The sequence below is a fragment of the Protomyctophum parallelum genome (assembly GCF_964188405.1).
Source record: "Protomyctophum parallelum genome assembly, chromosome: 8".
NCBI classification, from domain to species: Eukaryota; Metazoa; Chordata; class Actinopteri; order Myctophiformes; family Myctophidae; genus Protomyctophum; species Protomyctophum parallelum.
Window position 1 is genome coordinate 40,087,104 of NC_139703.1, and position 26,348 is coordinate 40,113,451.

General features: G+C 45.2%; 2 protein-coding genes across 2 annotated transcripts in view; both read right to left on the minus strand.

Moving 5' to 3' along the window:
* LOC310863619 (uncharacterized protein) overlaps positions 1–26,348 on the minus strand; it is a 265,965-nt gene that overhangs the window by 210,925 nt on the left and 28,692 nt on the right. The window lies entirely within an intron of this gene.
* LOC310863617 (peroxisome proliferator-activated receptor delta-like) lies at positions 1,010–26,021 on the minus strand. The gene is made up of 8 exons (XM_083772082.1): positions 25,823–26,021; positions 14,815–14,966; positions 14,049–14,187; positions 10,938–11,152; positions 7,876–8,085; positions 5,622–5,865; positions 2,828–3,724; positions 1,010–1,451 (listed from the first exon to the last, which is right to left on the minus strand). The coding sequence occupies exons 1-7, from the start codon at positions 25,935–25,937 to the stop codon at positions 3,477–3,479; spliced, it is 1,323 nt and encodes a 440-aa protein (XP_083628208.1). The 5' UTR covers positions 25,938–26,021; the 3' UTR covers positions 1,010–1,451; positions 2,828–3,476.

Here is a 26,348-nt window from a genome sequence, read left to right on the forward strand (position 1 = left end):
GCCTTCTAAATACTGACCTTGAAGTTTTCTGGAAAAAAAATAATATATATATATATTTTTTCAAACATTTCTAAAATGTTATGTTGCTATTATACTGTCCCGTCCTGATTGGGGGTAAAACACCCAAAAGGGGTTTTCCCGCCCAGAATTTGGTTAATAGTATAGTTAGTTGGTTGGTTGATTACTTGGTTTTATTTTTTATTCCTTTCATTTTAGAGGTATTAAAAGAGTCAAAAGGTAATTGTCACTTTGGAAATGTGCAGCTACCCTGTGTGTGTACACGAACTGTATTTTTGGTTTGTTCAACCAACATTCCGGGGACCCCCTGGTGACCCCGAGCCACAGTTTGAGAACCACTGCTATATGGGGACCAATGGGAACACAGTGTGTCTGTGGACGCCATTGATTCGTCCGTCTGTGTAACAAACTTCTCAATGTAAAACAAGAAGATACAAAGTATTGGTAACATGAGCGCCCCCTGGTGTCCATCCATGGTTGAGAATGGGGTCTTGACCTGCTTGTTTAAAAAAAAAAAACGCTCCCAACTTCTGCGATAAGAATACAACAAAAAAGTATATATTATAAAAAACACTGATCATCCGCTAAACAGAAAGAGAGACACAAAAAAAGAAATGAGGATTGTGGGCGTTGTAGTTCTTGTAGGTTGTCTCATAAGAGGGTGTAATTCACCTGGAATAGCATGTTTGTTTAGTGTCCCGGTAGAGGTTGACTGGCTAAGCCAGGTTTCACACATAACATCCATTCCTGTTTTAACAACAGTCTTTATTTTCCGTCTGGAAAACATGGGAAGTCATAGTCGGAGCATCCGTTGCATTGTCGAACAGATGGGGTTTGTAATTCACTCACACAGCACCTTTTTTTTTTTTTGCTCATCACTTCACAATTTGATTTGTAATCCGTGGAAACGTGAAGGTTTTGTCATTTCCGACCGACCCCAAGCCCCCACCCCCCCCCCTGTCGGAGTCCGATGGATCCGACGTGTATCGGAGGAGTAAAAGCCGGGGTTTACGCTTTACGGAACTGTATTGCTGCCATGCCAGGAGGAGATAAAAAGATCAATCCTATTCCGTTATAAACATTTTCACGTTTTAACAAAATAACATCATTCTGTTATAAAAGTAACATGTTGTTCGGGAGCCGTTAGCCGATTGGTTAAGGCGCGTAACGTAACGTATAGGCTCTGATGCCTTGACGGCGAGCCGTGCGTTTGGATTCGTTTAGCCAGGGCAGCGATGGGATGTCACTCCCAGGGATGGGATGACACTCCCCCAACCTTCTCTCCCCCGTTTCCCCGTCAACCTTCACTAGTTGGACCATCAACTATAAAAAAGGCAATAAAAATCCCCAGAAATATCTTTTTAAAAAAATATATAGAAAAACTAACCTTTTCACGTTACAATGTGATAGGATTTCTCCCCCCTGACCCCACCCTAAGGATGTGACGGTTTTCGGTTCAACCGGTACGATCCGGTTTCATCTAGTAAACCGGATTAATTTATTTAAACCGACCGAACCGTATTTTTATGTTTACCCACGGAAGCGGTCGCAACGCTCGCCGCGGTGCTCAGGTTCACTGCTGGCTGCCTGCAGCAGAGCGGCCAGGAGCCCACTCAGCCCAGCACACACACCACGTCAGGTTTCAAGTGAATGGGGGTGGAGCTGGGTGGACCACGCAGTGTTGTTTGTTTACAATAAAGTTTCAATAGTTGTCACTGTACAATACTTTAAAACAGTTGTCATGTTGCACACAATCAATTTGGTCGTAGCAGCCGCCTGTAGAAACCCCTCTCCTCCCCAAGCAGCAGCACACAGTGAGACCGCAGTGAGAATGCTATAGCATTGCAAGAAGCTAAGGCTTAGCTGCTAAGCTAACACAACACCAGCCATGGTGGTGGTGATGCTAGCTTAGCTTTAATAGCTTAGCTGTTCAACTTCACCTCATCTCTGCCTGTAATTTCTTATTGTGTTACCCTGACACCGGCGCTGCAAAAACAGACAGATCTACAAGCTCTACAAGCTCAACTCTCAAACTCCAGCTAGTCTCACTCCTGCATGAACAGTGCTCGAGGCGAGCGCTCAGTTTTCTGCCCCCTCAATGTCGCAAATTTGTGAGCGCATTCACTTCAACTTCAATGGCACTTCTGCCCAGCGCAACAGTAGCTTTGCTTTGCGCTTGCGTTAGTCAAAACTAAATTAAGCGAGTGACAGCGAGACGAGCATGTTTCACTGTCGCCGTAGCAATGAATGGAGAGACTTATTTGGAATGATTAAATCCATTATTGGCCTGGAGAAAGTTACAGCCGCGCCGCCTCCTCCTCCTCCTCACTGGCACGGTACAATTATGTGCTATATGACGTTTTGTTTACCCTGCGACAGGGACTGAGAGGGTTTTCTCGTCAGCGAAAAGTCAAGCGGCCAGTGGCTTTAAACAGTAGGTACAGTTGCTCACATTTGGACTGGACACTGGACACGACAGCGATATGTTTTGGACTCAGGCTCATGGCCTGGTGCAGATGCGTGCAGATCACGATGCGTTAATTGTTTAATACAAATACAATGCTTAAAGAATTGATCCCAAGTAGGCAAGAAAACACTATGGCTTGTTTCCATTTGTGTGAGCATTGAGAAATAAAGACAAATTTGTTAAATCTGTCACTTTGTTGTCCAAATTATGGTCTTTACACGCTATGGAAAAAAACGAAAATTAAGTGCGCCCTCCAGTGGCCAAAGTCGGTATAACCGTTTCAGTCGATTTTTTATTGAATATCGACCCGGTTTTGTAATTTTCAAACCGTCACATCCTTACCCCCCCCCCCCCCCCCTCCCTCTAGGAATGGCAGCAACACGCTACACGTTCGGTAGACTTGGCCTGCTTCAGCGGTGTCGCAACACGACCGCACGCAAAAAAAAAACTATATCAAGGCCTTAATAGCCCGGCAGTCCTTCTGATCTCTCCAAAAAGGCAATTTTTTGAGCACTGGCTGTTTCTCGCGTCAAGCTTGCGCGGAGCCACTCCTCAGTGCACGTCATCGTGGATATCTCCCATAGATCCTCCAGCTGTCCCAAAACTAGCTAAGTCTCGTCGTATTTGGCCGAAAATTATTTTTCTTTATATGATTATGGTAAAATACCGGTAAAGCACAGAATGTCAGTGCACTGAGAAACATGCAGCTGCTGTACACTCCCACAGCTGCTCTATACAGCTCCTTACAACAGTGGCTTTACCGGATATTTTTGCCGTTTGTGCTAAAATAACACCATAAAACCGCCATTAGACCCTTTTCATGTCAGGGCGTTCATTCGTTCGTTGGGGGCACCACAAGGGGTGCAACAACGCACCACAGTTTGGTGAACACCCTCCTGACTCCTCCGGGAGAGTCCAGCACGTTGTCCTTATCGAGCAGCAGATTAGATCTCCAAACACCAGATCATCACCACCACCATCACCACCACCGTCAGTACATGTCCTTGTAGATCTCCTGCAGCAGCGGGTGCAGCGAGGTCTCCGACTCCGTCTTCTTGATCTTGGTCACCAGCTGGGCGTTCTCCGTGACCAGCTGCCGCAGGTCGGCCATCTTCTGCAGCAGCTTGGGGAAGAGGTAGGCGGAGTCGGCGTGGTTGGCCTGCAGGTGGTGGTCCAGAGCCTGGAGGATCCCGTCCTGGATCTCCTCCACCTGCTTGACGTTCATCAGCCCCGGGCGGTCTGGAGAGGAGAAGAACAACACACACCGTTCAACGTTCATCAGCCCCGGGCGGTCTGGAGAGGAGAAGAACAACACACACCGTTCAACGTTCATCAGCCCCGGGCGGTCTGGAGAGGGAAAGAACAACACACACCGTTCAACGTTCATCAGCCCCGGGCGGTCTGGAGAGGGAAAGAACAACACACACCGTTCAACGTTCATCAGCCCCGGGCGGTCTGGAGAGGGAAAGAACAACACACACCGTTCAACGTTCATCAGCCCCGGGCGGTCTGGAGAGGGAAAGAACAACACACACCGTTCAATGACGTTCATCAGCCCCGGGCGGTCTGGAGAGGAGAAGAACAACACACACCGTTCAATGCAACGGTTAACACCCGATCGCCCAGGACGAAGTTCACCGTCCTTTCAATTAGTAACACCCAGCACCCAGGAGCAGGTTTTATCCAAAAGATGAAGATTATTGATATCACAACCGATCGCATCGGAGCGCCTGTTGCGCAACATTCAATGTTGCGTAACAGTGGGACGTCATCGAAAATGTCCACCCCCTGTTTAGCCGACGTTAATAACTCTTGATCTAAATCATCCCGTCCAATTCTAAGAGAAGATCCTGTGTATAGACGGCCCACCGCGGTCCCGTCGCTAGTCGCGTTAGATTTAATCTTACCTCCCGTTGTTGTCGATCGGCACTAGAGTGTTTTGGCTACATCTAGCTGCATTTAGCTGCTATACATCCACATCCGGGATAACATCCGGTCCGTCGGAAAAAGTGCTGCTATAAATCGCTGGGCGCTATGATTTAATGGATTAATTAACCCCGGGCAATCGGGCGCTCAATGCACGAGGTTTCCTAGTCATAACTCCACGGGTCCGCCTGCAGTCCCATCTCTTACCACTAGGGCCCAGTGCTTCAACGTTGGAGCAGGGCCGGCTGCAGAATGAAATGACTGAGGGGTCAATTGAGATTGTTGAGGGGGCAAAAAAATGTATCAGCGTTGTTAAATCAAGCAGGCAGTGCCAGTTCTAGGACTCAGGTGGTCCTATTATGTAATATTTTAATGCTAGCGTTGCCCCACGAGGGGCAACAGATTTTTTATTTTAATTTGCGATGAAAATGCTACAATCTGGTGCCCTTTGAGATACAAATAAAGAGGCTAGATCTATAAAGAACTACAGACATCATATTAGATTAGTATCATCTTTACTGTGCTATTATTGCTATTTGCCAACATCAGCAGTAGGCTACAAAACAAAACATTGGATAGGGCAGGGGTGGGAAACTTTGATGATGGAGAGGGCCACTATATTTCAAACTCACTCCAGAGGGCCACAATGCATATAGTCAAAAATAGCTGATCTACAAGCTCAAAACGTGTCACAATGCGATGATTTTGAGCTTGTAGATCTGCATTTTTGCTATTTTTTAAATTGGAATCCTGAATAATTTTCACCTATTTTTCAATTTTCAAGTAATCTTTTTTAATTTAAATTACATTTATATGTTATGTTAACTTTATGATAATGAACTGAAATGCAAATACATTGGACATATAAAAAAAGACTAGTACTAGTCATTAAGCTACTAATATAGACTGAAGTAATTAAAGCGGGTCATGTTTGCATGTTTGGAACTGTAACAGCTGAAATCAATAACGTATCAGTATTCTGATATTAACCTGCCGCATATTATGTTATAGGCCGCATTAAGTGAACTGCGTCTGTGCTCAGAGAATACATTCTTCAGCGTCCACAGCCCACTTTGACACTCTCTGGTCGGGTTGAGGGGTCAAGACAAGTACCCCCTTTGAACCCCACCGTGGCGCCGGGCCTGCGTTGGGAGAGCTGCAGTGGGAGGGGCTTGAGTGCGACGCTCTATACAAACAGTTCCTCTCTTACCTCCACACAGAATGATGGCGGCCACAAACAGCGCCAGGTCGCTGTCGTCCAGCTCCAGGGCGTTGAACTTGACGGCGAACTCGAACTTTGGCTCCATGATCTCGCTGAAGGGCCGTCGCAGGCTGCGCAGGAACTCGCGCGTGACGAAGCCCCGCCCGTTGGCCACCAGCAGCCCATCCTTGTTCATCAGCGACGGCAGCATGGCGAAGATGGCCTCGTGCACGCCGTACTTCAACAGGGTCACCTGGAAAACACACCCGTGTGAACCGGTGTTGTTTTTGGCAGCACATTTTGATTTTAGTTTTAGTCCGTAGTCTCTTGCATAGTTTTCATTTAGTCACAATTTAGTCACATGGAATGTCTTAGTGTCTTATTCTAGTTTTAGTCGACTAAATGTCGTGCGATTTTACTTGACTAAATCTACAGTTGATTTAGTCGACTAAATTGTATTTTGGCGGGCCTTGATGGCGTCGTAATGGCTGATTTTAAACTTGCAGGAAATATGATATGATATGATATGAACTTTATTTGTATAGCGCTTTTTAAAACAAAGTGCTGCACAGAACAGGATTAAAAACAACAAGAAACACACAGTAACAAAATTATAATGGCACACAAAACAATAGCAAGCAATAGCAAGCAAACTATAGCCGATCTACAAGCCTGCAACGCGTTGTGGGCTTGTAGATCAGCTATTTTCAGCATGCAACAAATTGTAAAACAACTTATACTGGATCTCTTGTCCCTTCCTAACATTTTAGTCTAGTTTTTATTTGTTGACGAAATCGACAATATATTTATTCATAGTTTTAGTCACCATAGCTTAGTTTCCATTTAGTTTTCCTCAGTGAAAAAAGGTAGTTGACGGACATTTTTCGTCTTAGTTTTAGTCGACAAAATCAACACTGGTGTGAACTGAGTGTGTGTGTGTGTGTGTGTGTGTGCCGCAGTGGTCAATGGGTCTCTGTGTTTATGTGTGTGTTGTTAGGCTGCTCAACAGTGACACTTTAGGTCACCCAGCCAGCGCCGGTATTGCAGCTGTTTTGACTCTGAACAGACATAGGGACATACTGTACATAGACACACACGGCCAGTTATAGGAGCGGTGTGCACCGCTCAAAAATAGCGGATCGCAGATCTGCAAGCTCACAACAACGTGTTGTTTTGAGCCCGTTAGACCAGCCATTTCCGCCGTTATGAAGCGTAACGTTATTATATGTCAGTAATTTCTCTGTATGTTTAAGTTTTTATATTTATTAATGTATTTGTCTAAAGGGGCATTCAAGCCGCAAGCGGCACCACGATTTTATCCCACGATTTTGTAACCCATTTTTCACCCCTGTGTCAATCATCTAATGTGATCCTGGGCTCTACACACCCTCCACCAACCTAGTCCCCATATATGGGGGACAAGGGGAGAGCAACGGAATTGAACTCATGCTTCCTTCATGCCTAAGTGTCCAAATTGCTCCTTTACACCTGACAGGGGGAGTTTCCCTGGTTGGACGTAGTGCGTGGAAGGAACACGTTATTCCAACCAATTCCTTTCCCCTCCATCAGGCCAGGATTACTGCATGTTCTTTGTGAGGGTACCTACCCTAGGGGACACGGGGAGAACATGCAAACTCCACACAGAAAGGCCCTTTCGCCAACCCCGCCTTCGGGTATGGGCACTGATGGCATGGAGGAGGAAACACGCTGCCAGCACCCACAGCGTCCCGAGCGGGAATCGAACCCAGGACCTTCTAGCTGTGAGGCGACAGCACTATCCACCATTCCTGAATGAAGTGCCTGGCTGTACTCCTGGTGAGAGCAGGAGTGGACAACCCACAGAGCCTATAGTCCTAGAGTAGTTCAGGAGGAACAGATTGTGTGGCCCTGGTTTTTCCCTAATGGGACTGATCGAGGGTAGCTACTGGGACGTAAGTCGGGACTTGATCCCCCCAGCTGGGTCGCCTGAGTGAGGGGTATGATGTTGGGAGACCTGAAACCCCGATGACCTCGGGATACATCACTGAGTATACGTCCCAGGTGCATCATTCCATGCGATGTTTTTTTGTTTTAGTCATATCTGTCCCGTACAGTTTTAGTTTTACGAGGGCTTAAAGGCAAACCGTGAATGTAAATCATATTAATATGCTCCAATGTTCGACGACAATTAAATCGTTAATAACAATTATTCAGGTAAAGTAAAAGGTCAGGATCGTGACAACCAGATTAGATTTGTGTACAGACAGACAGACAGACGTCTTGCCTGGTCGTTGAGGAAGAGGTTGACGAAGCCCGGGATGCTCTTGGCGAACTCGGTGAGCTCGCGGACCGTCTCCACCGTGGTGCACTGGCAGCGGTAGAACACGTGCACGCCGATCTCCTTGTTGGGCGGTGTGCCTCCGTTGATCAGCTGGTTCCACACCAGGCCGTTCTCCGCCTGCCACAGCGTGTCCATGTCGTGGATCACAAACGGCTGCAACAACAACAACAACAACAACAACAACAACATAAACAGTGAGTCCATGTCGTGGATGAATAGAAACAACAACAAAACAAACAAACAAGCAGTGAGTGAGTTCATGTCATGATGGATGACATAGCCTAATAATATCACTGCATGGTTATTAGTCCTGTCCCTCTTAACCCATTTTGGGGCGAGAACCCCTTTTGGTGTTAGCTATTAAAAAATAGCAGATCTACAAGCTCACGGATTCTAAAAAAAATAAGTCTTCTAAATCCTAAAAGTTTTCTGAAAAACCTATGTTTCTATGTCAGTGGTTCTCATCCTTTCCATGGCAAGGACCCCCAGAATTATCTGTATTTGGCTGCAGACCCACCCCCCCCCCCCATCTGAAAATATGTTGTTCCAGGGACCTCCCCAGAAACAAGGATTTGAGCTAAAAAACATTCGCTCTGAAAGAATATATATAGAAAGATTTGCGCCACATTCACGATTTTTCAAAAAATAGCAGATCTACAAGCTCGCAGCGCTACAGTATAACATAACGCTTAAAACACCAAAAGGGGTTCCCGCCCTGAATGAATTAATGGTGGTCTGTGGCTCAAATGCTGAGTAAATATTGGGCCTCGATATGGAAAAAGGTGAAAACCAACTGGTCTAATGAATAGTTTAAGCAGTTTGGGCAGCACCTCCGTGAGCCACTGGGAGGCGCCGTATCCTGTACGAGTTCATATAGCAGTGGTGGAATGTAACTAAGTACATTGACCCATTGTGCCATTGCTGTACTAAAAGTACCTCAATTCGGAGGTACTTTTAAATTAACTTTTTTTCCCCAATACTCCTATGCATCTACTACAACTCAGAGGCAATACATTATTTTTTACTCCACTACTAAATACTTGAAAACTGTAGTTACGAGTTTACTCTGCAGATTTAGATTTATTATTGCAAAAGCAAAACATACATTAACCAATCCCGGCTTTATACTGTTTACTGTACTTTGGCTAATGCGACAAAATACACAGCTGATCCACAGGCTCACAATGTGTCTGTGAGCTTGTAGATTATGCTGTGTATTTTGGTGTTTTCACTGTTTGTTTTGGTAGACTCCCCCCCAACAAAAACCTCCCCGTCAACTCAAACAAACAGTGAAGACTCCAAAATACAGAGAAACCAGGTTCTTCCAAATCATGGCAGTTTCTGAAAAAAAACCTATGTTTCTATGTCTGTATCTGTATCTGTATCTGGCCGTGGACCCACATCTGAAAATAAAAAATATATATTTATTCTGACCAAAGTTCGTCGACTACCCTTTTTCACTGATGGAAACTAAATGGAAACTAAATGAAAACTAAGCCATGATGACTAAAACTAAGACTAAATATTGTGACAATTTTGTCGACAAATTAAAAACTAGACTAAAATGTTAGGAAGGGACTAGTGGACAAGAGATCCACTATAAGTAAAAGATACAAGTCATTTTACACTTGGTTGCATGCTGAAAATAGCTGATCTACAAGTTCACAACGCGTCGATTAGTCGACTAAAATCGCATGACATTTAGTATATTATGAGAAAAACTGAATTTAACTGTATTCAAAAGACTATGACTAAACCAAAATCAACACTGTTGTTTTGTGATGCAAACACAGGGCAACATTACGTACTATGCCTTTAATTAAAACAAATCCGAGTACTTCCAAACACTGGAAGACACAACAGTGGAGAACGGAAGGACCCTGTGAGGGCCTTATGGGTCTATTTTTAACATTTTCACACTTTGGTGTTTACTGTACGCTGACACACGAGCTACTTCCCCGGCTTCCTCCCTCAGACACAACATGATTAAGTTACAGTGTGACCTACGGCACATTTTGTGGAGTCTGGTAGAAAGTGGTTCTCATGGAAGCGTTCTCATGTCAAGGATAGCTATAGGGCCTGCTGTCACCATTACACATTTAACTTGACGTTAATTGTGGGTTTTTTGGCTGTGGAACATATACTGTATGAATACAAAATCACATTTCTATATTTGCCTCGTAGTAAATGGTAAATGGTGTATTTATATAGCGCCTTTATATCCAAGGTGCTTTACAAAATTGCATTCACACACACACCAATGTCGGAGGAAACCATGCAAGGCACCAACCTGTACATCAGGAGCAATTAGGGGTTCAGAGTCTTGCTCAAGGACACTTCGACACTAACTCTGGGGGAGCCCACAGGGATCGAACTGGGAACCTTGCGGCTCCCATCCGGTTCAACGACAGGTCTTCTACAGGTCTACTCAAGAGGGGCGCGACAACGCAAGCGTAAAAAAAAAAAGCTAAACCGAATCCAGGTCTGGTGAGTCGCGGGCGTGTGCACGAAAGGCCCTTTAAACTGGACTCTTTAATCAAATCTCGTAATCTCGCGATTGGCATACCGGTATAGCTATCAAATACCAAATAGCTATCCACGAGATATCTTGAGGTTGGCATGGAACAAGTTCATATTAACATTGCAGCAATAGTTAAAAAAAAAAAAGATGCATCATTAGTCCTCATGATAGGATCATTAAGACCAGGCAATTTTCTCTCTGATGGCGGTTATTAACCCATTTTGGGCGGGGACCCGTTTTAGTGTTAGCATTACGTTATGTTTTAGCTATTGAAAAATAGCAGATCTACAAGCTCATAGCGCGCCACCGAGTGGCGCGCTACAAGCTTGTAGGTCTGCTATTTTTGAAAAGCATAGCTTTTTCAGAAAACTGTCATTTTCAAACTGACATTTATAGAATCTGATCTCAGGTCAAAATGGCTTAATTATTTAGCAGAATACAGTATGTTTTCCCTCTCTAGGCATTAGTAGTATACTGTACGTACAGCGGTGGATGAGGTCTTGCCGGTCAGGATGCTCCGGGCTTTCTTTTTGGTCATGTTGAGGTTCTTCAGGTAGGCGTTGTTCACCCTCTTGGCTAGCGACTTGAAGTCCGTGCCGCTGGGACTGCCGCCGGCGCCCGGGCTGCCGCTCTCCTCGGCCAGCAGGCCCGCCACCAGCTTCCTCTTCTCCGCCTCGGGCATCCTGCCGTAGCGGATGGCTGTGGAGGAGCGAGAGAGAGAGAGACACTCAGGGACGGGACGGGACGCGCAGAGAGTGTGTTAGCCCATTCTGAACTGAGATCAGATTCTAAAAATGTCTGTTTGAAAATGACAGTTTTCCGTCGTTCTTCGATTTTTCAAAAATAGCAGACCTACAAGCTCTACAAGACCTACAAGCTCATAGCGCGCCACCGAGTGGCACGCTATGAGCTTGTAGATCTGCTATTTTTCAATAGCTAAAGCATAACATAATGCTAACACCAAAACGGGTTCCCCCCCAAAATGGGTTAAGAGAGGCAGGGGCTGACTTTTGGACAGAAAGAGCAAAAAATTGCTGATCTACAAGGTCTCAACGCGTCGCTGCTGCGACACGTTGAGAGCTTGTAGATCTGCTATTTTTTCGGGGCGGCAACCCAGCACTCTTTATCTACTGGAGATGCGGTGTAACAAACAAATTAGTTCAACGCGAAATGCCGCGTTCCAAGTTTAGGAGACTTTCTCCTGAATGCTGCCTTCCAGTATCTGGCATGGAAAGGAGTGGCATTTGCAGTTATTTCGCCGTGTAGTAAATGCTGCATCCGTGGTCTGGAAAGGGCAGTCGTTTAACCCATTCTGACCTGAGATCAGATTCATACGAGGTTTCCACTGGACACACACTGGTCTGATGAACCCATTCTGACCTGAGATCAGATTCTAAAAAATGTCAGTCGTTTTTCGATTTTTCAAAAAATAGCAGACCTACAAGTTCGTATCGCGCCACTCGGTGGCGCGATATGAGCTTGTAGATCTGCTATTTTTAAATAGCTAAAGCATAACATGATGCTAACACCAAAATGGGTGCCTGTTCAGAATGGGTTAACCCATTTTGGGCGGGTACCCGTTTTGGTGTTAGCATCATGTTATGCTTTAGATATTTAAAAATAGCAGATCTACAAGCGTGCAGGTCTGCTATTTTTGAAAAATAGAAGAACGACTGACATAGAAACATAGCTTTTTCAGAAAACTGTCAGGATGTAGAAGACATTTTTAGAATGGGTTAACAGACATGTAAAAGGGCAGGGGCTCAAGCCCCCTTTGATGTCTATGTGTGCACGCGCCTGCATCGAAGGGACCAGGAAATGTCACTGCGGTCAGGTCTCAAAGGGCCCCTACGGAACTGGCCCCGTAAAATATGATTCCTCCACCCACCCCTTTTCCCCCTCACTGTATATGTTGTTTTTTTTACCTCCTCTATGATGATTTCCTGTTTTTTTTGGCTATATAGAAGTGTATATTTGTACGTCTCTAAATGTTATGATGAATTGAACATGGTGGACCCTCTTGTAAACAAGTGTAATGCTTTATGGTGTCGTCCACAGTTAATAAAAGGACGAGATTTTTTTATATCAAAACCGATCGCATGGCTCCAACTGTCTGTAGTCTGTTGGGCAAACATTCAATGTCATTCCAGGTTGGGACGTTTTAGCGGATCAGATCGAAAACCTTAAAACGTGAATAACTCATGCCGAGTGGCACGCTACGAGCTTGTAGGTCTGATATTTTTGAAAAACCGAAGAACGACTGACATAGAAACAAAGCTTTTTCAGAAAACTGTCAGGATGTAGAAGAACATTTTTAGAATCTGATCTCAGGTCAGAATGGGTTAAGTTTCAGGAAACAATGAAAAAAATCACATCCAAGTGAACTGAGTGGTGCAACAATACATGTACTGTATAGTTACTGTACTGTACTCTGTATACTGTGCCCAGGTGCTCGTACTGTAGTGTACTCTGTGCCACTTTACTCTGTGCTGTACTCCAGAGGTTCTCAAACGGGGAGGTTTGGGGGGGGGGTCCCCAAATTATAAAAAAATAAATAAATAACCCATACATTTCAAAAAGTATTTATTTAAAAACCTTAAAAGCCTCCATTAAAGCCAACAGCCGAATTGACAAATCATGATATTAAACAATTATTTTGGGGGCAAAACGGATAATTAGAAAGACGAACAAAGGGCAGGGTACAACACTTTGTTTTGTTGTTTTTCTTCAAATTATTTGTTCGGCCTAAAAATATGCGTTTATTGTCATGATTTGTCAACTCTTTTGTCAGCTGTTCGAGGATTTTTGACAGATTTTTTTTTATGTCACTTTTTGCTATTTCCGCCATTAATAACTTAATATTAAAAGTCCATAGACTTGGCTGCCACATGACGTAATTTCAGAAAGTGTTTTTTTTATTTATTTGGTAGGCGGGTTTCAGAAATGTCCACAGCCCTCCCATGGAGACACAGACAGAGTGGAAGTGGGAGTGTGTGTGGCTCACCATCGTGGGACAAAATGAGACACAGACAGAGTGGAAGTGGGAGTGTGTGTGGCTCACCATCGTGAGACACAGAGCGTGGAAGTGGGAGTGTGTGTGGCTCACCATCGTGGGACAGACAGAGTGGAAGTGGGAGTGTGTGTGGCTCACCATCGTGGGACATAGAGCGTGGAAGTGGGAGTGTGTGTGGCTCACCATCGTGAGACACAGAGCGTGGAAGTGGGAGTGTGTGTGGCTCACCATCGTGGGACATAGAGCGTGGAAGTGGGAGTGTGTGTGGCTCACCATCGTGGGACATAGAGCGTGGAAGTGGGAGTGTGTGTGGCTCACCATCGTGGGACATAGAGCGTGGGAGTGTGTGTGGCTCACCATCGTGGGACAGACAGAGTGGAAGTGGGAGTGTGTGTGGCTCACCATCGTGGGACATAGAGCGTGGAAGTGGGAGTGTGTGTGGCTCACCATCGTGGGACAGACAGAGTGGAAGTGGGAGTGTGTGTGGCTCACCATCGTGGGACATAGAGCGTGGAAGTGGGAGTGTGTGTGGCTCACCATCGTGGGACATAGAGCGTGGAAGTGGGAGTGTGTGTGGCTCACCATCGTGGGACATGCCCAGCTGCAGGCACTTCTGGAAGCGGCAGTACTGGCACTTGTTCCGGCTCTTCTTCTGGATCTTGCAGCTGCGCTCACAGCGCTCGTACTCCAGCTTCATCCGGATGGTCCTCCGGAAAAAACCCTGGAAAACACGGACCACACACACGACACCGTCAAGTCCTCAGTGTACAAACACACCCTGGAAAACCACACACACATGGAACCACACACACTTTACGAGCTGTCGATCCCAGCAAAGAATGGATTAAAGGGACGTGCCGCGACGCAATATCAGTGCTGGATTGTCCGCCCTGAGACTGGGACGTTGGGGTTCAATCCCCGGCCGGGTCATACCAAAGACTCTAAAAATGGGACCCAGTGCCTCCCTGCTTGACACTCAGCATCAAGGGTTGGAAGCCTTGATGCTCACGCTACAGAAACAGAACATAGGCTACTTCCCTATGGGCCCCATGGCTACAGAAACAGGAGATATAGGCTCCTGCCCTATGGGCCTCATGGCTACAGAAACAGGAGATAGGCTCCTGCCCTATGGGCCTCATGGCTACAGAAACAGGAGATAGGCTCCTGCCCTATGGGCCTCATGGCTACAGAAACAGGAGATAGGCTCCTGCCCCTATGGGCCTCATGGCTACAGAAACAGGAGATATGCTCCTGCCCCTATGGGCTCACCAAAGGCTACTTACTCACCTTGCACCCCTCACAGGCGTGGACGCCGTAGTGGAACCCTATAGAGTATAGACCTGCTCACCTTGCACCCCTCACAGGCGTGGACGCCGTAGTGGAACCCCGAGGCCTTGTCCCCGCAGATCCGGCACTCCACGTTGATGCCGGCCCCCATGCCGTCGTCCTTACCCAGGAGCAGCTGCTCCGACAGGGAGGGAGACGAGGTCTGGGAGGCCTCTGGAAATACAACGGACACATTACCACAAAGAAAACATTCAAGATCTCCACTCCCTACTTTAGCCTGGGGTCCAACCTATTATGGCATATAGGCAGCTTCTCCCGGCGGATCCTGCCTGGATCTAGACGCAGCTGCGCAACATGAGACTAATTAATTAGAGCGACAGAGAGAGAGAGAGGAGTGTGTGTGTGTGTGTGTGTGTGTGTGTGTGTGTGTGTGTGTGTGTGTGTGTGTGCGTGCGTGCGTGCGTGCGTGCGTGCGTGAACTCAGAAATCAGCAGTGATCGACGTTTGCGCTACTCTTAAGAGTATCTATGCCGAATTGAAGTGGACTCGGTCCCAGACTCTTTTTTTTTCTCCCCTGGAAATAAAAACATCTGGGTTTCCGAGGCCACTCCTTACTAGTTCCTACCCAAACTCTTTAAAAAATCCTAAATGAACGGCTGACCTAAAAACAGGAAAACAAATGGTAAATGGTGCATTTATATAGCGCCTTTATCCAAGGCGCTTTACATAGATTGTGCATTACATTCACCCATTCACACACACATTCATACACCGATTGCGGCGGAAGCCATGCAAGGCACCAACCAGCACATCGGGAGCAATTTGGGGTTCAGTGTCTTGCCCAAGGACACTTCGACACCGCCGACCCATGGATCATTGGACGACCTGCTCTACCTCCTGAGCCACAGTCGCCACAGTCGACATACAGTACATACATTATGGACCCTAAAACAGACATAGGGACACACATTGCTGTGCATTGGAGTGGCTGCAACACTCAAAAAACTGGGAAAAAAACTGTAAAAAGTGTTGAGGAACGTGCATGGGAATCAAACAGGTGAACGAAATCAACCAATCAACAATCAATCAAGAAAGTTGTATGTCATCACGCAGCACTTTTGATATAAAAATACACGCATGGACAATGTTGGCATCTATTGTTAGATTTTTCCCCATGATGACATATGATGGATATGCATATTTCTCATTTCACCACTGTCACCAGGTCTCTCTTTACATCCGGGAGCAGTGAGTGCAGACAGTACTAAAAAAACGGGTCCCTTTGCTATGGTTCTGTTAAGGCTCTCTGTGTTAAATTAAGGCCCAGGGTTTTAAGAGTGGCAGGGCCTTGGGGTGGCTAGCTAGCTGCACTCCCAACAGTGGCTGGAATGACAGGAATGCTAGAGGTTGAGACCCTGAACTCTGAGACTCTAAGGCTCTGTGTGTGTGCGTGCGTGTCCGTGTGCGCATGTATGCGTGCGTGCGTGCGTGCGTGCGTGCGTGTGCGCATGTATGCGTGCGTGCGTGGATTACATGTAGCCTCTAGCTGTTTGACTGTGCTGTTCTGCTTTGTCTTCAGTATGAAGACAGAAGGAACAATCCATTTGTTGAGATACTACGTTGTGTCAAATGAAAACCATTGTATGTTGTTTTGTTTTCTTATTCCAATATGATATACCGCTAGTTGGTGCATCTCTAGCATCTGATCAACGCACTGGACTCCTATCGGAGTCCGGGTGTGTAAGTAGCCGCTTCTAGCTGTTGGCTAACAGCCTAGTCCTGCGCTAACAACAACAACAACTTCCATTCCCTTTACTGTGTACTGGCAGCTATATCTTTCTCTCCATAGATGCCTCCACTCACCCCAGACCACTCCGAACTGGCCATCCTAAGGTCCGAACTCCAAACAATTGAGTCCCTCCTGGGTGATGTTCTCCGAAGGAAGTCTCTGGTCCAGTCCAGGCTGGACAGACTGGATCCAAGCGGACCCCGCTGTTCGAGTCCCATGCCGGGTCCTACTCCCTCCTGGGTGTCTGTGGTCCACAATGGGAGAAAGCGCTCTCTCCCCTGGTTCTCTCCCGACCATTCCAACTGTCCAACATTCCGCTGGCCAACTTCTTTTCCCCACTGGCTAGGTCTCAACCTACCCCTGTGTTTACAGCTAGCTCCGAGCTAGCTGTGGCTAACGGGGTGCTAACTCCTGCTACGTTGGAGCCCTATAGCGCGAAGCCAGTGGTCCGACTCCCCCGCTCGCCAACTGACCATCAGCAACGGCCTCGCTCCAATTCCAACTAACGCTCCTGCCCTTCTACCCCAGTTAATACCCATAGTAAACGCTCTCGTCGAAGGACCCCCTCCCCTCCTGCTATCGATCATCTACTCACTACTAGCCCCCTGCTCTCTTTTTGGTGATTCGTTGATCAGATCTGTTGTGATCCCGGGCGCCATTACGTACTGCCTTCCCGGTGGCAAAGTCAATGATCTCATTGAATTGGTCCCTGTCCTTCTAGACCACCACCCCACAGCACACATATTATTTTTCCACATTGGCTCGAATGAGGATTTGAATAGACATTCTGTCAAACTCATGGAGGACCTCGAATCACTTGCCATTACGGTACAGAGCCTAGGGAAAACCTGTGTTTTTTCCGGCCCCATCCCAGCCCCCTCAAAGAGTCCTGAACACTTCAGTAGGCTCTTGAGCCTTCATGAATGGCAAAAAGCCTTCTGTATCAATATTGACATAGGCTTCGTCAGCAATTTTGATAGTTTCTGGACACGTAAACACCTGTACAAGCAAGATGGCTTACACCCTAGTCCTCAAGGCACGAAACTATTAATCACTCACTACATTAATTTCATTGCTTTTAGCTGTAAGTGATATGCACGCCAGCATGATCCCACCATAGCAACTTTGCACTCCACTGACTACAAGCATCTCCCTTTGGGTCATGCTGCCTCTATATACACCCCCTGCCCTCTGTCTATTCCCGTTCTTATTAGGCCCAGACAACCTTTACTCAATCCCATACCTCGCACAGTCACCCCATCAAATCTAATTCATATTCCCTGTAGACCCAAGACTCCTCCCACTAAATGTGATAACAAGCTTAACCTTGCCTTGTTTAACATCAGGTCACTAACAAATAAGTCCTCCTCTGTAAATGATATAACCTGTAAAGAGAAGCTAGATATAATCTTTCTAACAGAGACATGGCTTGGCTCGGATGGAGATGTTCTCCTAGCGCCAGCCTGTCCCGCAAACTACAGTTTATGTTTGCGAGGCTAAGAAAGGAGGTGGACTGGCAATAATTTTTTCAGACACATTAAAATTCAAGGCTCTGACCCTGGGCAGCTTTACATCCTTTGAATACCAGGCCACTATATTACTTGGTCAATCCTCTATGCCAATGATTAGCATTTATCGCCCGCCAAAATGCAGTAAAGCAATATTTCTAACAGAAATATCAGAGCTTTTATCTATCTGCTCCACTATGACAGAACTCTTATCTCAGGTGATCTTAATCTGCACCTGGATGATGCTACAGATGCTGTGGCTATGGGTTTCTTAGAGTTATTGCACTCCTTTGAGTTTATCCAACATGTTGTTGGGCCTACACTTAAACATGGGCACACTCTGGACCTGGTGATTTCTAGAGGGATGAACATCACTGTGGAAAGGACTATTGAAAGGCCTGAGCTATCAGACCACTATTTGCTGTGTTTTAATATAACTGTCTCTGATCTAGAGAAAAACATCACTGAATATACCATAACAAAGCGTTTTTTTAGCTCTTCTGCAGCCGACGAGTTCTCTCGTCATCTGGGCCCCCCCCCCTGCCCGATACTCCCCCAGTAAATGATATGGTTCAAAATTTTAATCTTAAACTAGAGTCAGCTCTTGATATAGTGGCTCCCTTTAAAACAAAAAAGAAACATAACACCAGAGTAACGCCCTGGTTAAATGAGCATACACGCTCACTGAAGCAAGAATGTCGTAGAGCTGAGCGAGCTTGGAGAAAAAATAAACTCACCATCCACTTAGAGATTCTTAAAAAGTCAACAGTCGCCTATAACAAAGCCTTGCGTCTAGCAAGGCAGGCATATTTCTCTGGCATTATCAATGAGAACAAGAAAAATGCCAGAGTCCTATTCTCTACCATTGAACGACTTTTAAACCCCCCCCAGTCCTACAAGCAGTCATTCCCGGCCTCTAAAGCTAAGTGTAATGAGTTTGCATGCTTTTTTGATAACAAAATCTTTAACATTAGAGCTGATATTATGAATGGTGCTGCTGCTAGCGCAAACCTTCAAACAGCAGCTAATGGTCCCAGGGTAGATCTCTCCAGGGGGAGCCTATTATCGCTCTGCGCAATTGATGAAGACGAACTCCGCAAAACCATTTCACAGATTACATCATCCTTCTGTTCATTGGATACAATTCCCACCACCTTTCTCAAAGAGGTCTTAGACAGTGTGATTGGAGATATCCTTAAAATTGTAAACAGCTCTCTACAATCAGGCGTCTTCCCAGACTCACTGAAGACTGCCGTAGTTAGGCCCCTACTCAAGAAACACAATCTTGATCCCTCTGTTTTGGGTAACTATCGACCCATTTCAAATCTACCCTTTCTGGGCAAGGTTTTAGAAAAATGCATCTCTCATCAATTGGATGTATTTCTACAGAACAATAATGTGCACAACAAATTCCAATCTGGCTTTAGGAAAGGGCACAGCACAGAAACAGCACTTGTAAAAGTAATGAATGATCTTAGGGTGTCTGCTGACAAGAAACATGTATCCGTTCTCTTACTTCTAGATTTAACGGCTGCATTTGACACGATTGATCATTACATTTTAATACAGCGTTTGGAGCACTGGATAGGCCTGTCTGGTACGGCCCTGTCCTGGTTCACCTCCTACTAGAGCCCTGCAAGCCCGTCGGGTACCGACGGGGTCCGGCCCGGCCCAACAAAACGGGCCGGGCCCGGGCCGACTTTGTCACTTCCCAACGGGCCGTGGGCTCACGCGCCGTTATATTAATTTTCCGATGTGAATTTCACCCATGCAGACTGGACTTGCTTCCGCAGCGCGGCAGCATGCTGCTGTCTGATCCATAGTGACGACGTGACAATAACCCCTCCACAGTGTCCACACACACGCAACTATAAAGACTTTGAAATAACGTGTTTTATATTCTATCTCTCTCGCTCCGCACCTAAACTCTCGTCCTCTCTCTCTCCTAATTATTATGCAGCGCAGCTGTACACAAACACTGACACACACACACACACACACAGTCACACACCGAGTAGGCTAATAAGTAAGTAGTATAAAAAGGTAGGTGGCTAGCGCACATCCAGTTCCTGTCTGGTGCTGGACTAAGGTAAGTACAGTGAAGAGAGGAGAGTCCGCACACAGGTTTGCTCCAAGGTGTTTGCTTTTTATTCAATACACCATAAATAAGGCACAACGTTTCGGCCGTGAACGGCCTTCATCAGGTGACAATCGGCAGTATGTGTGACAACTCCCTTTTAAACCCCGTCGTCACATCACGTGACTGATGACGACTGTATGGGCAGGTGATTCACTAACACCAATAAGTGACATGACAATAAATATAATTACAATAAATATAACCATAAATATGAACATGAGCACCACAGCAAGCAAGTTTACAATAAAGCAACACAGTTTCAAAAGAACAATTTCAATCAAACTTGCTGGTATTTTTGCTTGTTACAGACTGTTTTAGTATTTTATAAATACATTTTTTTTAAATATTTTTATATATTTGAGATTTTGCATTTTTTTTGTTTTTAAGATTTAAGGTTTAATGACACCACAATGACACCACAATCATCATTAAACCTGCAGATAAAGGGGGAGCCATAGTTCTACAAACAGTTCAGAACTATGAAGGAGAGATTGAGAGACAATTACAGGACTCAGATTTCTACCAAAAACTGACAAAAAATCCCTCCACAGAGTTCAAAAAGACCATCCATGGCAAACTACAAGAACTACTGGACCAGGGAGACCTCAACAAAAACGAACACGATTTCATGAAGGTAATGCACCCCCGAATTCCAGTGTTTTACACATTGCCTAAGATCCACAAGTCATTACAGATCCCGAAAGGCCGACCCATAGTTTCATGCATTGGATCACTGACTGAAAACATATCTTCTTCTGTAGACCACCATCTCAAACCCAGCGTTGCCGGACTACTCATACATCCGGGACTCCGGTGATTTCCTCCAGAAACTCCAGGAGATCGGACCAGTAAGTGAGAATGACTTCCTAGTCACCTTCGATGTAGAAAGTCTATACACAAATATCCCTCACCAAGGAGCCCTAGAGGCTATCAAATATTTTCTAGAACTGCGACCCAATGACAACCCCCCCAACACTAACTGTATCCTCGATCTGACGGCTTTGGTTTTGCAACACAACTACTTTTTATTCAAAGATACCTTTTATCTACAGAGGGTGGGCTGTGCGATGGGCAGCAAAATGGCCCCACAGTTAGCCAACATATACATGGGACTATTTGAAAACAAGTTCATATTGAACCCAGTAAATCCGTTTCATAAACTAGTCAAGTTCTACAAACGCTTTATCGATGACATCTTTATTGTGTTCTCAGGCACAAAAGAGGACCTCGCCAACTTCCATGACTACCTCAACAGCCGCAATGAGCATCTCCGCTTCACAGTGGACGTAGACAAAAGTGAGTCTAACTTCTTGGATATCAAGATAGTCAAAGTTGGCAACACACTCACCACCAACCTATATTGCAAACCAACTGATCGTAATACTCTCCTCCGTTGTGACTCTTATCATCCCACAGCCCTGAAAAGGAGCCTACCCATCAGTCAGTTCAACAGAGTGCGAAGAATATGCAGCACAGAGGAAGCCTATGAGGAACAGTGTCAACGTATGTCAGTAAGGTTCACACAGAGAGGATACCCAGACCAATGGACCCAGGAGGCTAAAGACAAGGTTAATCATATCTCTCAGACAGAGTGTCTCAGTAAAAAAACCAAAAACAAATCACAAAAGAAAAGACCCATGTGCTTCTTGACTTACTCACCACAGGGAAAAGAAATTGATAACATCCTAAACAAACACTGGCACATTATCCAATCTGACAACGCCTTTAAATCAGTGTACGAAGGACCACCACAGATAGTATATAAAAGGGCACCAAACATCAGATCGATGTTGGTGAGATCTGATCACAACCCCCAAACGCCTCGTACCTTCCTGGACAAAAATGTCCGTACAGGCAATTTCAAATGTGGATCCTGTACACAGTGTAACTTCACCACAAAATGTGACACATTCAACCATCCACACACAGGCAAGGCCATCAAAATCAGAGGAACAATCACATGCTCAACCATAAACGTTATATACATGTTGACGTGCCCGTGTGGCCTCTCATATGTGGGACAAACCAGTAGAGCCCTAAAAACACGTATTAGTGAACATAGATCCAACATCAGAAACACCAATCCCAAAAGCCCAGTAGCCCAACACTTTAATAAAATGGGCCATGCCGTGGCATCGCTCCGATATGTGGGCATAGAGAGGGTGCAGCTACCACGGAGAGGTGGAGATATCCATAACCTCCTCCTAAGAAGGGAGGCATATTGGACCTACACCCTCCGCACACTACAACCCCATGGACTAAATGAGGACTATGAGTTATCTGCCTTCCTGTAAATAGTGAGCAAGGACTTAACAATCAGATTCCCCTGTGTGAACTGAACTGCATGTTGACTCTTTATTCTTTTTGATATTTAAACTTATTTTGCATTTGTGAAGTATACTTCTCGGTATTTATGTATTATCTGGGTTCGTCCACTTTAAATTAAATTAATCTTGATGGCTTTACTGGCTAATGTCCAGAGAACCACTGATTGATCTTGAATGTTAGCCTTCATGTATCTCGTACCTGTCCCCCTTGATATTGTTCTGACTGATTAACACTATTTTGGAGCAGATTGCCCAAACTGTAAACTACTTTTGGTACCAAAAGCTTTTTAAACCTTAAATCTTAAAAACAAAAAAATGCAAAATCTCAAATATATAAAAATATTAAAAAAAAATGTATTTATAAAATACTAAAACAGTCTGTAACAAGCAAAAATACCAGCAAGTTTGATTGAAATTGTTCTTTTGAAACTGTGTTGCTTTATTGTAAACTTGCTTGCTGTGGTGGTTACTCATGTTCATATTTATGGTTATATTTATTGTAATTATATTTATTGTCATGTCACTTATTGGTGTTAGTGAATCACCTGCCCATACAGTCGTCATCAGTCATGTGATGTGACGACGGGGTTTAAAAGGGAGTTGTCACACATACTGCCGATTGTCACCTGATGAAGGCCGTTCACGGCCGAAACGTTGTGCCTTATTTATGGTGTATTGAATAAAAAGCAAACACCTTGGAGCAAACCTGTGTGCGGACTCTCCTCTCTTCACTATAATAAGTAAGTAGGCCTAGGCTACGGCTCTCTGACAGAATTCATTTCAGGAGATCCACAGTCCGCAATAAAAACAAATTAAATACTGAGGGAGCATTATTACCACACTAAACAAAGTTGGATTTGTACATTGCAGAAACTGCAGATACATAACGTAAGTGTTCTTATTATTGTCCGTCTGGGTTTTATAATGCAGCGTGAGTCCGCGATAGCCGATCTGCAAGCTCACAACGCGTTGCGCTGATTGACAGTGCACGTGCAGCAGCTACTATATAAAACTATAATTAAGTAGGCTACTTTTTAGTGTGATGTCTGTGTGTTATTGACTTCTTGTTCCTTAATGTGGGTTTATCAGAGCGATATAGTGCAGCTGTGAGTAGCTGCTGCTGCTGCTGCTGCGTCCGTGCAACAAATGTGCACCAATAAAGCTGCCGCGGCGCGCATGCTATAGAAATAGCGTAATAATAAATAAATAAATGTCGGGCTTTTGGGCCGGGCCCGGGCCTATTCTGGACTTGACCAACGAGCTTAGGGCCGGGCGGGGCCTTAACTCCACGGGCCCGGGCCGGGCACGGGCCCATATTTTAGGCCCGTGCAGGGCTCTACCTCCTACCTATCAAACAGAAGTTACTTGAAGTTACTTGTCAATCTAGCCGAGTTTGACTCAGACAAACACGACATCAGTTCTGGTATTCCACAGGGCTCGATTCTTGGTCCTCTGCTTTTCTCCTTGTACATACTGCCATTGGGCGAACTCATTACCAATCACGGAGTCAATTTTCATTTCTATGCTGATGATACCCAACTATATCTCTCTGTGGCCCCAGATGATCCCTGTGCTTTAGACCCACTGTTGACCTGTCTGTCTAGCATCAAATGTTTGATGAGTGAGAACTTTCTCAAGCTAAATGAGGATAAGACAAAAGTTCTCATAATCGGTTCTAGCGAGCAGAAAGAATCAATAATAAGCAGACTTGGCAACCTGACTGTAGAAAGTAACAGTACAGTAAAGAACCTGGGGGTTATTATTGATTCTGAATTGAATTTTAATTCACACATTAATCATGTTACCAAGATTGCCTTTTTTCACCTTAGAAATATTGCACGAATCAGAGCCTATTTGTCCTTGGACGATGCTAAAACGCTAATCCACGCCTTTGTTTTTTCTCGGCTTGACTACTGCAATGCACTCTTTTCAGGACTGCCTAAGAAAACAACTGACAGACTACAACTTGTCCAAAATGCAGCAGCTAGAGTTTTAACTAGAACTAAGATGAGAGAACATATTACCTCAGTTTTGGCATCACTGCACTGGCTTCCGGTTGTTTTTAGGATTGATTTTAAAATTATTTTACTTGTCTATAAAGCTCTCAATGGTCTCGCACCTTCCTACCTACATGACTGCCTGCCTAAATATGTCCCAAACCGGCCCCTAAGGTCTTCCACTGCTGGCCTGCTCGCTTTGCCTAAAATAATGGCAACAAAAAAATACGGGGAAGCAGCTTTTTGCTTCTACGGGCCGTCGGCATGGAACAAGCTCCCACTGTACCTTCGTCAGGCAGCCTCTGTAGACATTTTTAAAGCCCAGCTCAAGACCCACCTCTACAACATTGCTTTTAAGTGATCTTTTATTTATTTTTTATTATTCATGTTCTCACTGTATTTTATTACTGCTTGTTTCTTTTAATGTCGTTGCCTTGCTTTATCTGTTCTTATCTTTGTACCACTGCCTTCTCCTGATTTGACACTGCGCTATTGTATTTTAACTGCATGCCTGTTTTAATGCTGTTTTGTTTTGCTTTTGTTTTTATTATCTTTTCTGCCCTGTAAAGCACTTTGAGCTACATTTATGTATGAAAGGTGCTATATAAATAAAGTTTATTATTATTATTATTATTAGTCAATAATATTGTTGCCGTCGGTTTAAAAAAAAATTACATTGTTTTTTTGTAAACCAATGTCCTACATTATCATGCTTCTGTGTCACACAAAAGTAGCAAAAAACAGATCTACAACTCACAATGTGTCGGGATGTGACATGTTGAGAGCTTGTAGAGCAGCTGTTTTTGCACCATTTGAAGTTTGAGTGAAAATTAAAGTGCTTACGTTTGTTTGTGGTTTTTTTAAATAAATATTGAACCAATGAAAATAACGTGAGACTAAATAATAACTACAGGTACATTGGATTCATTAGAACAAAAAATAATTTAAAAAAGGAACACCGTCATGATTTGTCACGATCCGAGTTGGCTTTGTCCGCGGCGTAACCGTCTTTATATAAATACTTTTTGAAAAGCCTATGGAGAAAATCAATGAAGAATCATTTCCTGGGCCACTCGTCGTTCTGAAAGGGGGCGGGCCTGCGACTCTCTATTAGGGGCGGCCTATTAGGGGCTGCCAATTAGGGACGGCCTATTAGGGGCAGCCTATTATGGGCGGCCTATTATGGGCGGCCTATTAGGGGCGGCCTATTAGGGGCGGCCTGTTAGGGGCAGCCTATTAGGGGCGACCTATTAGGGGCGGTCCCTGGGTGAAACACCCTGACAGGAGGGACTCCCGTTCTCTTCTCACCTGTACAGCTGCTAGAGGGGGCGGGGCTCCCAGTGGTGGTACACGTACTCTGGCACTTCCTCCCCTTTTCCTCCGGCGGCTCCGCCCTCTCCTCCTCTGGCTCCGCCTCCTCCATTTCCCACGAGGCCGCGCCCTTCTCATCTGGCTCCTCCCCTTCTCCCTCCGACTCCTCCCGATACAGCTCCGCCTTCAGCGTTCCCTCGCCCGAGCCTGGATCACAGTTATTACATTGCTATACAATACAAAAGGTAGTTCCGACCAAGCATTGGTTGAAATAGGCTCTCCAGCCATGCTCAAATGAGCATGACGGCACACCTAGCCGTTCTCAAATGACCTCAACCCATGACTGCCAAGACTCCACTTTTGGCAGAGCAGAGCCGGCTAAGCGGCTAGGCTAATAGTTCACAGACTTAGTAGCTAAATCTGGCATAAAAAAACGAAACAAATTAATATCGAATTTACGATTGGGGCTGTCAGTCACGATAATGACCTTTTTCTTGACGATTAATTGCTATTGCGATGACGG

Bases quoted from the DNA above. Each gene is read 5' to 3' on its own strand.
- LOC310863617 (XM_083772082.1), bottom strand. From the start codon at position 25,937: ATGGAGGAGGCGGAGCCAGAGGAGGAGAGGGCGGAGCCGCCGGAGGAA. The intron at 14,188-14,814 runs GTGAGCAGGTCT...CGTGTTTTCCAG, and splicing joins ACGCCTGTGAGGGGTGCAAG to GGTTTTTTCCGGAGGACCAT. The intron at 5,866-7,875 runs GCAAGACGTCTG...TGTGTTTTCCAG, and splicing joins ACCTCTTCCTCAACGACCAG to GTGACCCTGTTGAAGTACGG.